This window comes from Staurois parvus, unplaced genomic scaffold, assembly GCF_062004578.1.
Source record: "Staurois parvus isolate SC_StPar_1 unplaced genomic scaffold, SC_StPar_1.0 ptg000210l, whole genome shotgun sequence".
NCBI lineage: Eukaryota > Metazoa > Chordata > Amphibia > Anura > Ranidae > Staurois > Staurois parvus.
The window spans coordinates 3,058,752-3,071,964 of record NW_028318006.1 but is presented as its reverse complement, the minus strand read 5'-3'; the positions used below and the strand labels follow the sequence as shown (position 1 = coordinate 3,071,964).

General features: G+C 43.4%; 1 protein-coding gene across 1 annotated transcript in view; it reads right to left on the bottom strand.

Annotated features, from left to right (window-relative positions):
- Positions 1 to 13,213, bottom strand: part of HMCN1 (hemicentin 1) — a 468,291-nt gene that overhangs the window by 54,246 nt on the left and 400,832 nt on the right. The window contains exon 98 of the mRNA XM_089678830.1: positions 3,807 to 3,869. Within this exon, the coding sequence (XP_089534956.1) occupies positions 3,807 to 3,869 (63 nt within the window). The remainder of the gene's footprint in view (positions 1 to 3,806; positions 3,870 to 13,213) is intronic.

Sequence of the window (13,213 nt, the reverse complement as noted above, 5' to 3'; positions counted from 1 at the left end):
TGTACTTGCTTAGAGCTGCCAGCACTGTTGGAATGATTCCCAGCACACAGCAGCAGGACATGTCTGGCATCTGCAGGACATTGGAATCCTGTTGAAATACTGGAACAGTACTGAATGATCTGGGACAGTTGGGATGTATGCATTTACACAAAAAAGCAGCACGTGGACATGATATGGCAGTTATCTGATCAAGCCAAAGCGATCTCCTCTGGTCTATGGTGGCAGGCAGTCACATGCTGAGTTTAAAAATCTGTGGTTTAAAAATCTGTCACAATAACTATTGTTACTCCCTGATTTCTTTATCTTCCATCCAGTGTCTCTCTTTCTCTCACTCTCCTCTTCCTTGCATTGACAGAAAACTAAGTAGATTAAAAGAGCTGAAATTTTTGTTCAACAGTGTACAGTACTCAGAAGATATGTTGCCCCAAGGATGGTCTGGTTACACTTTCATTCTTCTAGAGGGTATAATTTGAGCTTGTCCTGGCAGTAATGTTTTTTCGTCAAGTCAAATCATTGAGGTCATTATAAACTGCTGACTAATTAAAAAATTCCTTTCTTGAATGTTTAAAGTTTAACTTAAATTAAAAAATGAAGCTTTTCTATGTTATGGGGAGCATTTAGAAATTTCCATTGTTCTAAACAGTACTCAGAAAATATACCATTTGCTTGGAATTCTTTCTAAAAAATAGCACTTGCTGATATGTGAGGGTGTCTAAGCACTCCCATAGCAGTGTATCGACACATTAGATTGAGGTACTGCTGCCTCTGACTGCTAGACTCCTGATATTTGGAGTGAGTTCTGGTTATGTCACTACTGGGCCGCTCTGTTGATCTTGCTGGAAGTCTTGACATGAGGAAGCAAACCATAATGGCCTCCTTCCAGAGACACAGTACAGAACAATCATCGCAAAGTTTGGCATATACCAGTAGAATCCTCTTTGAATGTTCAGATGTAAATTCTGAAAAATCATTTGGCAGAGTCTATTGCCTCTAGTAAATCAACCCCAGTGAATCCCAAAACCCTTAATGCGTCTGGAATTCCATGAAAGTAGCAGGTCTGGTTGAAATTTTGAACAGATTACTTTTGTGACTAGAACATGCACTTTGCAATGTGTATGATATTTCCTAAACAAAAACTACAATCACGTTTAAAATTTAATTTGTTCGAGAATAATTTTTGAAAACTGATCATTTATTTGAGTCCACTAACTACTGGAAAATTGAATAAACATTGTAAAAACAAATATTTTCAAATAAAATTCTACTAGTATTGGCCAGCTTATGTCAGTAACGGAGAAAAACGCAGGTACAAGGAGCCTATAGACAATGATGATAACTAATCAGTTACCATCTGCCTCCATTTTTGAATAAAGGTTTCAGAGTTCAGTTCCTCTTTAAATCTTGTATAGCATGCTGAAACTGAACCCATGGCTAATCAACATACGTCATAAATAGTATATGCATATTTTTAGACTGAGTGGGCTATAATATACACAATGAAAATGTAGCTTTACTCGTTTTACCACCAGCTTGTCTTGTTCCATTAGCTCTGGCAGGTCCTGCATCCACTGGTTAAAGTATACATTATATCAAGCCGAGTATTAGAGTTAGGGGCGTATTTATCAACATTGGGTTGAATGTAATTCCCTTGATTGGATCATATGCATCTTACATGTTTGCAGTTAGTGAAAGGTGCAGATGGAGAATGCCAGTGTGGGCAAATTAATCAATCCTCATTCGCAAGGTGTCAAATATGCAGTAAATGCGTGGAGAAAATAATAAGGGGTATAGAGTATGTCAAGTCTTTCAAAGATTTTAATATTGATTCATTCTTATTTACTGACTATAAATAACAAATGTTACAAACCTGTTGTGCTGGTGATTAAAACATTTGACATTATTTAAGCATTCTTTCATAGATATTTACTAAAACTGTTGCTCTCAGAATCTGGTGCAGCTGTGCATGGTAGCTAATCAGCTTCTAACTTCAGCTTATTCAATTAAGCTTTGGCATTAAAAGCTGATTGGTTTCTATGCAAAGTTGTGCCAGTTTTAGTAAATAGCCCCCTTTGTGAACTAGCATGAGAATGCTCACTCACCATAACAGAATTGCTCCCCTGGAACAGGAAACATTTTTATACTAAAGAAAACTCTTCCTATCCTCCTCATTAACATGGGAGGGGAATCCCGCAGTCTTCAAAGATAAATGGGAACAAAAGTAACTGATATCAAGAATCAAGATATCGTTTTGCACTTATTGAACCAATATAACAAATTGTTTTCAATGGTACATATACACTGCTCAAAAAATTAAAGGGACACTTTTTAATCAGGGTGTAACATCAAGTCAATTAAACTCCTGGGATATTGAACTGGTCAGTTAAGTAGCAGAGGGGGTTGTTAATCAGTTTCAGCTGCTTTGGTGTTAATTAAATTAACAACAGGTGTGCTAGATGGGCAACAATTGAGACCACCTGCAAAACAGGAATGGTTTTACAGGTGGAGGCCATTGCCATTTTTTCCCCTACTCATCTTTTCTGACTGTTTTTCACTAGTTTTGCATTTGGCTAGGGTCAGTGTCACTACTGGTAGCATGAGGCAATACCTGGACCCTACAGAGATTGCACAGGCAGTCCAACTCCTCCAGGATGGCACATCAATACGTGCCATTGTCAGAAGGTTTGCTGTGTCTCCCAGCACAGTCTTAAGAGCGTGGAGGAGATTCCAGGAGATAGGCAGTTACTCTAGGAGAGCTGGACAGGGCTGTAGAAGGTCCTTAACCTATCAGTAGGATCGATATCTGCTCCTATGTGCAAGGAAGAACAGGATGAGCACTGCCAGAGCCCTACAAAATGACCTTCAGCAGGCCAGTGGTGTGAATGTCTCTGACCAAACAATCAGAAACAGAAACAGACTTCATGAAAGTGTCCTGAGGGTCCGACATCCTCTAGTGGGCCCTGTGCTCACTGCCCGGCATCATATAGCTTGATTGGCATTTGCCATTGAACACCAGAATTGGCAGGTCTGCCACTGGCACCCTGTGCTTTTCACAGATGTTGTCAGGAATGCATACAAGCTTGTGGGGGCCATACAAACATAATTTTTTCACTTTGATTTTTTGGGTGTCTTTGAATTCAGTCCTCTGTAGATTGATAATTTTCATTTCCATCAAACGATGGGGCATCCTTACATTCCAAATACATTCCCAGTCCATATCAGTATCGATATCCAGCATTATATTTTTCCCCATTGAGATCTGATGTGTTTTCAAAGTGTTCCTTTAATTTTTTTGATCAGTGTATTAACCATTGGAAGCAGATAACAGAGTTTACATATGCTCAAAAACAAGTATCCAAATAGAAATTTGACTTCATTGTGTGTCTAATGTGTGGGCATCTGGAAAACACATTATTTGGAAAACATAATTTTATTATTATATTAAAAGCAAGAGAATGCCCTCATATACAATATTCTAGAGTGTTCAATGTATTCAGTTAAAATGTTTATAAATAATTTTACACATTTTAAAAAATTTTTAAGCATAAGAGTAATGGAAAACAATGGATTCCCCAATTGATAGCTAAAATCAGTGAGAACGTCTGACCTTGAATAAGTTTAAATAATTAATAATGCTCTTGTTTACAGCGTAAAATAGGGAGATACAACTGGTTACTGCACAATATTTTTATTCATTTAGATACCCTTAGATGTTGTTCAGAAAAAGTATAGAAATTATGTTATTTTTTTTTGTGGGGAGACGTTTTTGTAAAATGTTATCAAAATTAAAATATAATAATTTTTATTACCTGCACAATAAAGTCCAGAGATATCATAACTAAATCCAGAAGGACACTGGTCATCAATGTCACCTGTGGAAAAAGATATTGGTTTATGGTGTCAATGTCCCCTGTGGAAAAAGATACTGGATATGTTCTATGTGGAAATACAAAGAGGTTTTTAACATTTGTTAATTCTCATTTAAATATTCTTTTAGATAATACTCGTAATACTTTGATGGCAAAACAACAAAAACAGGGGTCCAAGCCTATAGACATAATGGATAGAGTTGGGGATGTAGCCAATTTACCTGGATTACCAAAAAAAAGGTGAGCCTCACCTGGCTTAAAACATTGCCGAGTACCTGTGTTAGTCTTCATATTAAGCATTGCATTATTGCATTTGAATATTTAAAACCTCAGTGAGCAGTAGAGGCTCTGTCATTTGACAGTTGAATAGAAGGCATGGGTCTTAGCACTGGGAGATACTTAATTTCAGTTTGGACAGAAGTTGTGAGCAGTAGTTGAAAGAAATTCCAGGGGAAGGTAACACCCTGCTATTATTCAAACTGCTGGATCTTAAAAGAGACACAAGGTGGCAGTATCCTGCACAAACACATGTGTTCTGATCATGGCGAAAAGCTTTGTGGACTTTGTAGGCTGAACTGCAAGACTTTGTTGGAAGGCTGCTTATTGCAGAACTACATTTCCCAAAAGAGCTGGTGTGTGGGCAGAGGCATATAAATTTAGAAGTCCGGGAACAGAGGCAGGAAGTGAACTGGGAGAGAGCTGGGAGGATGGTGTGAAGAGAGAGCTGTGCAGAATGCCGGAGGACTAGACCAGGCGAGAGAGAGAGAGAGAGAGAGAGAGGAACAGCTGACCGCTGCTATTGCCAAAGAATCTGGAGAACTACCCTGTTGGTCAGTGACCTGGAGTGCTGCAGTCAGGAACAAACTCTGCAGGAGGGGACCCCATCTACAGTGAAACCACCAGTGGCTGGGATGATGCCAAAGATAGGTTGAGAGAGTCCCAATCTTCAGCCAATTAAGATATCACTGACATTCTCTTGCATCAGCCATTCTCTATCTAGTCCTGACATTGTTCACAAGTACACACGTTGAGGCCTAGTTTACATAGCCTATTAGCAAACACATCTACAACATAACCCAGTCATCAGAGCCAACTGCAGTGTCCGCCCTTTATGGGTCAAGCCATGCAACGCTCAGTAAGTGCTTCTGCTCACCCTTTAAACCTGCATCTCATTTGGTGCCTAAAAGGGGTATGGCCTAAGTTAAATACCACTTAAAGGGATAGTGTTTGTGCTTGCATAAATCTTTTAAAGGAAATTCCACCTGCTGCAACCAAAGAGATCTGAGTTCTTGTAGTGCACTAAATAGGTCCCAACAGGCATGCAGAAGATCCTTCACTGCAGTTAAAGGGACATTAGCCTTCCCAGTTAAAGAACTCTTTCCTTACCTCAGGCTTGACCTTGTCATCAGCCTCTGAGGGCCCAACGTGAGCTAGCCTTATTCTTTAATAGTTTTCCCTCGCTCCCTGGGGACATAAACATCTTAGAGTCGAGGCCTTTGGTGAATTCTAAATTGCAGGACATCCAGAACTGACTGAGATTTTTGTTATATGTGTGTTGACCATTATTTGCACTCCTATAATTCTGTGCTGTTTTACTGTGCTCAAACTTGACTCTAATGTAGCACTATCCCCTTAGGAGTCGCTAAGTTTTTGGGTCCCCCTACAGTCCTACACAGCCAGGCAACACGTATTTTCTTCTTCCACGCTTGCACACTGAGACAGTAATCAGTCCTTAGGCTTGTTTTTGTGATTTTATTATGGGATATTGAACTTGGATGGGGTTGAGGGATGTATGGGATGCCCAAGAAACTGATCTGCGAGGATAAACTACAACTACTGAACAAGTCTATGGACAAGCAAAATCTGTCTCTTCTTTGAGAGCACTCCAGCTCTCCAGTGTACCTCCTCAGACCCCAGATGAATCCTCCTCTTCATCCAGCAGTACTAAAGATATTCCCTGGGCAAGGGGATCTAGAAGCTGCCAAAGATTAAACAGTCCCAGCCAAAGAGCTAGTTGGGTTCATTGCCTGACTGCCCTCTCCCCTTATCCAACCCAGGGGGTGTAAGGTTACTGACATTGTCCTTTCTAGCTTTATCGGTTGGAGGCTGCCTTCAGGCCTTCTGCTGGGCTGGCTCCTTCCCTGCTGTTTAGGCTGTCCCTCTTAATAGATGGTAACAAAGTGGAGGTCCCCTCTTCCAGCACCTGCCTGTAGGTAGGCACCTTCCCTGTGCCCCCTCCCAGGCTCCACACTCCAGCCTCCTACTCCATCTTGCACATGACACACACTGGCTGCTTCCTGCTGATCAGGCTCTATCATATCTGAGGGCTGTCCTGACCCCATGCCAAACCTTCTGCTTGGGGATTGGTCAAGATCCCTCAGATATGCAGATCAACCCCTCCACACCCCAACCCACTGCCTTCTAGAAACTTCTTAAGCTTCTAGAGCAGGGGAAGATATCAGGGAACTGACCTGCAGAGCCTTCAGCCCTGACCTAGAGTGACATAGCTGACTCATCTCAGGTTGACTCATCTCAGGCTGCTATTCAGCATCTGCCTAAAAAACCTAGCTAGCTCCCCATGGCTAACTATAGGGGTGCTACACTAATATAAACAAAGTATCAGTTCACTCTAACCTGTGTGTGTCTATTTTCTGGTAATATTGAGTGAGTTTACCCTGGCCAGTGGTGTCAACAGGGGTTGGGCTTTTTCAGAGTGGGGTCAAGAGTGACAGGGAGCCCAAAAGAATAACTCAGCGACCCTTAAGGGGGTAGTGCTACATGTGGGGGCTCATCTGGGATATCCCTGTCCAGAGAGTCTGTGAACCCCAAGAAGGAAGCATGGAACCCTCTGAGATCACTAAGAACCAGCAAACACAAATACTCCTGCGCTTGGGGATGGACTTGATGCAGGCTACAACCACATTAAGAATGTCCTGAAACATGCTGCCCTCAATAGACCGGGGAAATCCAAATATACTGAATGAGGAAAGAACAAACAGAGGGTGCACAGGCCTAGTGCATTACCATAAAAAATGTTTAATAATAATGTGTAATAAGAAATAAAGTAGGTGTTGTACTCACAAACGACAATAAAGTCAAGGCACGTACTCTAAACTCATTAGCCTATTGGATGTCTATACTCCCTATTGCAGACTGGTACTCAGCGCGGTGTTGACTAAGCTATTCTTTTATGACGTGCCTTGACTTTATTTTAGTTTGTAAGTACAACACCTACTTTACCTCTGAGATCACTGCATGATGTCAAGAAGAGAATGGAAGACCAGACGGATGTGTGATGCTGAGTCTCCCAGGAGATGACTGGATTGAAGGGCAGGTCGAGCAGATGCTGATGGCTCGCATCTCTGAAGAGAGACTGAGTGTCCTAGATATAGGAGGCAGTTCCCATGCATCTATTGTGTTAGTGCTGACTGAATGAAATAAAGGAGTTCCTCCTTTACTTGAAGAAAGAAGTATACATCTTTCTGACACAGGCACAGTGAATCCAAAAAGAGGAATCCCTGAACCCGAGCCATCAACCTCATCAAATGCTGTTGGGGGAATACCTGCCACTACACTGGCCGAACAGGGGAAGTTTATAGAGGCTCTACTGAAGAACTTTACTTCTATCACAAGTCATAACTACTGAGAGACTTCTTAGAGATTCTTTTCTGGCAAGGCCTTTACCCCTCCAGGGGAGGATTAATTTGACAACTGGGTTGATCAAGCCTTTCAGGCCATAGAAGAGTGGGAAGTGGCAGATACCAAGAAGAGACAGAGAATAGTGGAAAGCTTACGAACTCCTGCCTCTGACATTATGCGGAATTTAAAACAGGATAAGCCTAGTTGTACCGCCCGTGAGTGTCTTAAGGCCCTAAAGGAAGTATTTGGTCGAGTTGAGAACTGTACCGAACTGACGAATCTGTTTGAACACAGGTATCAGCAAGAAGGTGGGAAGTTGTCTGGCTATGTGCAAAGGCTGAACAAGATCTTGCACCAGGTGCCCGTCCAGGGAGGTTTGAAAGCAGAAAGTGCTAGCAAGGCCCTTTGGGCTGAGTGCAGAAGGGGGCTCAACCCTTAGACCCAATTGCACAGCAGATTAAGGTTAGCTATCCTTATGTCTCCATGATGTACTCAAAGCTGTTGAAAACCATATGGGAAAAAGAGGCTTGGATGGCAGCCAAAGCCAGAAAGGCGGCAGTTTGGAGTGGAATCAGGCCAAGGGCCGCCTCCTGTGCCACTCAAGGTATTCTGACTATGGAAGGAGTGCCTGATACGCAGAGCATGGCTTCAATGGACAGTATAGTATGGACTCTGTCTCAGCTAGTTTAAGCCCAAGCCATGATTCAACTGTCTTTTTGCAAAGTCCAGAAGACAGTAGGACAAGTCATGGTGGCTCAGGTTGCTATGCAGAAGGCCATGTCAGAATGAGGCAAACTGTGTCAGCAAAGGCAGAAGCACAGGAGAATCCGGCCCTGGGTACCCCAGGAACTGCTTCCAGTGTGGGGAGCCAGGACATTTCCGGGCTTAATGTCCACAGACTGAGTCGATGACAGACCTTACTACCGAAGTAATACAAGCATTAAAGAAGCTGTTCTTCCCTTAGCTGATGGAAAACTTCCGGAGCCTCAGTAAAAGAGCCAGTTGATGACTGAAGAAAGTAGTGAGCTCCAATACTAGGGAACACAAACCCTAGAGACTAAAACCACCCAGACATCCACTGTTAGATGTCCTCTGGAGCCAATTTAGCTTCCAACTCTGTTGACTGGGACTCTAACACAGGGAACTGATACACAACACTTCAGAAAGCTGGGAAAGCCAATTCCTAAGAAGTGAGCAACTCAACCCAGGAAATCCCAGATCAGAAGCACAAAGCTTCAACCAGAAATACTTCTAGATGAGCTGGTAGGCCCATCCCCAGTGGTCTCTATTCAAGTGGAGGGAGTTTACAATAAAGCTTTGCTGGATACAGGAGCCCAAGTGACCCTTCTCTACAGAGACTTCTATAACAAGTACTTGAAGCACATACCCCTACGGAAGCTAGAATAGCTAGAAATGTGGGGAATTGGAACTCATAAGTGTTCTTATGATGGTTACATCCCCATTTGCCTGGTTTTCAGCCCAATTCTCACAGAGAGAACTGAGACCTTTGATACTCTGGCAATAGTCAGCCCTAGGCCTTCTGGGATAAAATAGTGCTCCTTGCTAATTTGCTAATTGGAATCAATATCAACCTGGTACTCAGACTCCTTACTCCAGTGGCCGAACAGAGCACTGTGCCCATAGAGAGCATCCACCCACAACAACGTTAAGTCTATCGGAGAGTTGTCAGAGAGTTGAGGGCTCCAGTAAAGGAAGTAGGGAAGATTTGGAAGACTCCAGCCACGGGCAGTCACCCCTCAGGATCAGCCAGGACCCTTTGTGGTACTGGAGATGGATAACAATGGAGGGGCGTTTGGGGTAGGAATAGTTTCAGAAGTGATCACTACAAAGGCTCTGCAGCACAACAGGAGTAAAGTCCTTGTCCAGGTCTGTAACAACACAGCTGACCCCATCACCCTGAAGTGGGGGGCTCTATTGGGGCAGGTGAATGCAGCCGCTCCAGTCAGTATGTCGGAGTCACCTGATGACCCTACCCAGTTCAACCTTTAAGACTCCCCTTTGTCAAAAGAATGAAAACAGAGAGCAAAAGATAGGCTGACAAGCTGGCAAAAAGTGTTCTCCAGGAATGACTATGCTGTTGGGTGTGCCAAGAGTGCCCAGCATCGAATCCGTTGACAAACCGTTCCAGGAATGAGCCAGACAGGTTCCTTTGGGGGACTTGGAGGACCTCAGGGAACATTTGGCAGAGTTGAAGAAGGTTGGAATTATCTGAGAGCCGAGGAGCCCCTATTGTAGTAGTGCAGAAGAAGAATGGTACCCTGCGAATGTGTATTGATTACAGGACTTTGAATAAACGGACTATCCCCGATCAATACACCACTCCGCGGATTACAGTGCCTGTCAGAAGCTAAGTGGTTTGGTGTCCTGGATTTGAAGAGTGGATATTACCAAATCCCTATGCACCTTGAAGAGAAAATGGCCTTCATTAGCCCACTGGGGTTTTCTAATCTGCCGGAAAGCACCAGGGCCTATTTTGGGGCACTCACCACTTTTCAAAGGCTGATAAAATGTACGGTAGGGGATACGAGCTTAATTGAAGTCCTGGTATACCTGGATGGCATAATTTTGTTTGGAAGAACCTTGGAAGAGCATGAAGATTGGCTGGAGAAAGTGTTCATGAGGAAGGTCTGGAAAAGTGTAAATTTTACTGGAATTCTGTCTCCTATCTGGGGCATGTAGTCTTGGCAGAAGAGGTGGCCACTGACCCTAGCAAGATCGAGGCTGTGACCACTTGGTCCCGACCCAACAATATCACTGAACTGAGATCATTCCTTGGATTCTGTTCATATTACCATTGGTTTGTGGAGAGATTCACTAAGACTGCTGCTCTCCTCACAGACCTTCTGAAGAATATGGAGGAAGAGAACAGTGGGCCGAGTAGGGCCCCCCCCACCCCACCAAAAAGGCCATGAAGGCCTTGAGAACCCATTAGTGGTCAGTGGACACAGCAGTGTGAACAGGCCTTCATCAAGCTGAAGCAGTGTTTAACACAATCTCCAGTATTGGCTTATGCAGACCCTTCGAAGCCGTATGAACTCCATGTGTCGAGAAGGCCTTGGGGAGTACTATACCAGGAACATGCTGGGTTGCTACGGCCCATGGCATTCACGAGTCAGAGCTTCTACCCTGCAGAGAGAATTTCCCCAAACCACAAATTGGAATTCCTTGCCTGGAAGTGGGCTGTGTTCGAAAAGCTGAATGATTATATCTATGGCCGGAATTCCTGGAGAAGACAGATAACAATTTACTAACTTATGTACTCACCACAGTTAAGCTAGATGTCACTGGGCATTGATGGATTGCACTTCAGCCTAATGTACTGGCCTGGAATAGAGAATAAAGATGCAGATTCCCTATCCAGAAGACTTCACGGCCGTCATGCTACTGAACCAAGCTGGCTGCAAGTATCTCCTGAAGAGGTGCAGACTATGAGTCAGGGAGCTGAATGTGTAGCCAAAGGGGTAGCTTATGCTGAAGTTATGGGAGCCCAAGGTGCATGCATCCCATCATACTACTGCAATGTGTTCCAGCTGAAGGGTGAGGAATTACCACAGCTCACTGCAAACGATATGCAGGAGGCTCAGGAGCAAGATCTGCTCTGTCGATTAACAAAAATAGCGGCCTGACCTACTGTGGGTGGAAGATCCTCCAAATGCCAAGATTATCCATAGGAAGTGGGATAGATTGGAACTGAGGAATGGGGTGGTCTACCAAAGTGATGATCTAATGCAACTCTTCTTGCCAACCCAGTTCAGAAGAATAGTGTTAAGGTTACTGTTAGTGTTAAGGTGACTTTTCTGTTGGTGAGAGATCGATTTTTACTGGCCAAGGATGAGGTCACAAGTGGAAGAATACTGCCATCCCTGCCTAAGCTGCATACAGAGGAAAACTCTACCCAAACAAACTGCTTCCTTGGGCCACTGCCAGAGCCAGGGCCCAATGGAGCTGGTGTGTATTGATTTCCTGTGTCTGGAACCAGACTCTAGAGGACAGAGAAATGTGTTATTGGTGACAGACCATTTCACCAGATATTCTCAGACATTTCCCACAAAGAACCAGCAGGCCTCCACAGTAGCCAAGGTCTTAGTGGAAAAATTCTTTGTACATTATGGCCTTCCACAGGGAAGTCACTCGGATCAATGCAGAGACTTCGAGAGCAAGTTAATCAGAGAAATGTTGACTCTCTTGGGAATAAAAAATCCAGAACCACCCCTTATCACCCTCAAGGCAACTCCCAACCTGAATGGTTCAATAGAACACTCTTGAATATGCTTGGCACCCTGCCCTTGGAGAAGAAGGAACAATGGACCCAGCGTATTGCAACAGTGGTGCATGCTTACAACAGTACCGAGAATTATGCCACAGGCTTCTCACCCTATTGTCCATTGTTTAGATGGGAGGCCAAGTTGCCTGTGGATCTAGATTTTGGCACAGCTCCTGATCACCTAACCCCCTCATCACATCAGGAGTATGTAGAAAGGATAAAGCACCAACTAGAAACTGCTTTTGAAAAAGCCACCACGTTTCCCAGTCAGCAGGACAGCAGAAGAGGGGGTGGAAATAGGAATAGATTGGTGACCACTTCTATTGGCCATTAAAGTGTTACTAAACCCACAACAGTAAAATCAGTCTGTATATGCAGTAAAGCATGCTTGTTATACTCACTGTGGAACCTAGGGGGTTAATCCTCTACATTGTGTATATACAGTATATATATATACCGTATGTGTGATTTTACACAACCGTGCCTCCCTGTAGCAGTATTTCTGCTATAGGGTGGTTGGCATGTGGTTTAAGTTACTAAGAGTGATAACTGTTATTTGCACGTCTACAATTTTGTGCTGTTTTACTGTGCTCATACTTGATTAAAACTTTAAACAAAGTATCAGTTCACTCTAACCTGTGTGTGTGTTTATTTTCTGATGATGTTGAGTGAGTTTACTTTGGCTAGAGGTGTACGGTGGTGTCAATAGGGATTGGGCTGTCAGAGTGGGGTCAAGAGTGACAGGGAGCCCAAAAAAATAACTCAGTGGCCCTTAAGGAAGTAGTGCTACAGGAACACAGGATAAATCTGAAGACTAACACAGTAGCTTGAAGTTACCACAAGCTGCATTTCAGTACTTTTGGTACCTTCGGAATGTTTAGGCCAAGTCAATTTTTTGTTGCTTACAACTCCTTTAGTTCTGGATTTAACGTTTATGATGGAATGAAGACACAGATTATGTACATTACATGTTTTTTTTTCAGCAAAATTATCTGTTCTGGAGTTAGCTATTCACACTAGATTTATTCAAAGTAGCATCCATGCTTTAAACCAAGTGCCAGGCTTGTTGCTTACTTAAATAAGTCTCCTGGGCCATTTCTCTTTATCACTTTTTAGGCGTCATAAAGTCTTTCTAATAATATAGTAAGCCTGACCACCATTTTAAATATTAAAATCATGCCTCAGAGTATGAGATACTTGATATTATCTGTATCAGCAAAAAAGCCCTCTTTCGTATGCCTCTCTTAACCTCCCTGGCGGTATTCCCGAGTGTAGCTCGGGGTAACATTTCAGTACCAAAAGCGGTAACCCCGAGCTACACTCGGGCTTACCATGCGGCGCTGCTCCGGCATGTGTTCTTCACTTACCTTACCCTGCGCTCCCACGATGTGTCCCCTGCAGCGTCCCCGGCCATCTCCTCCGG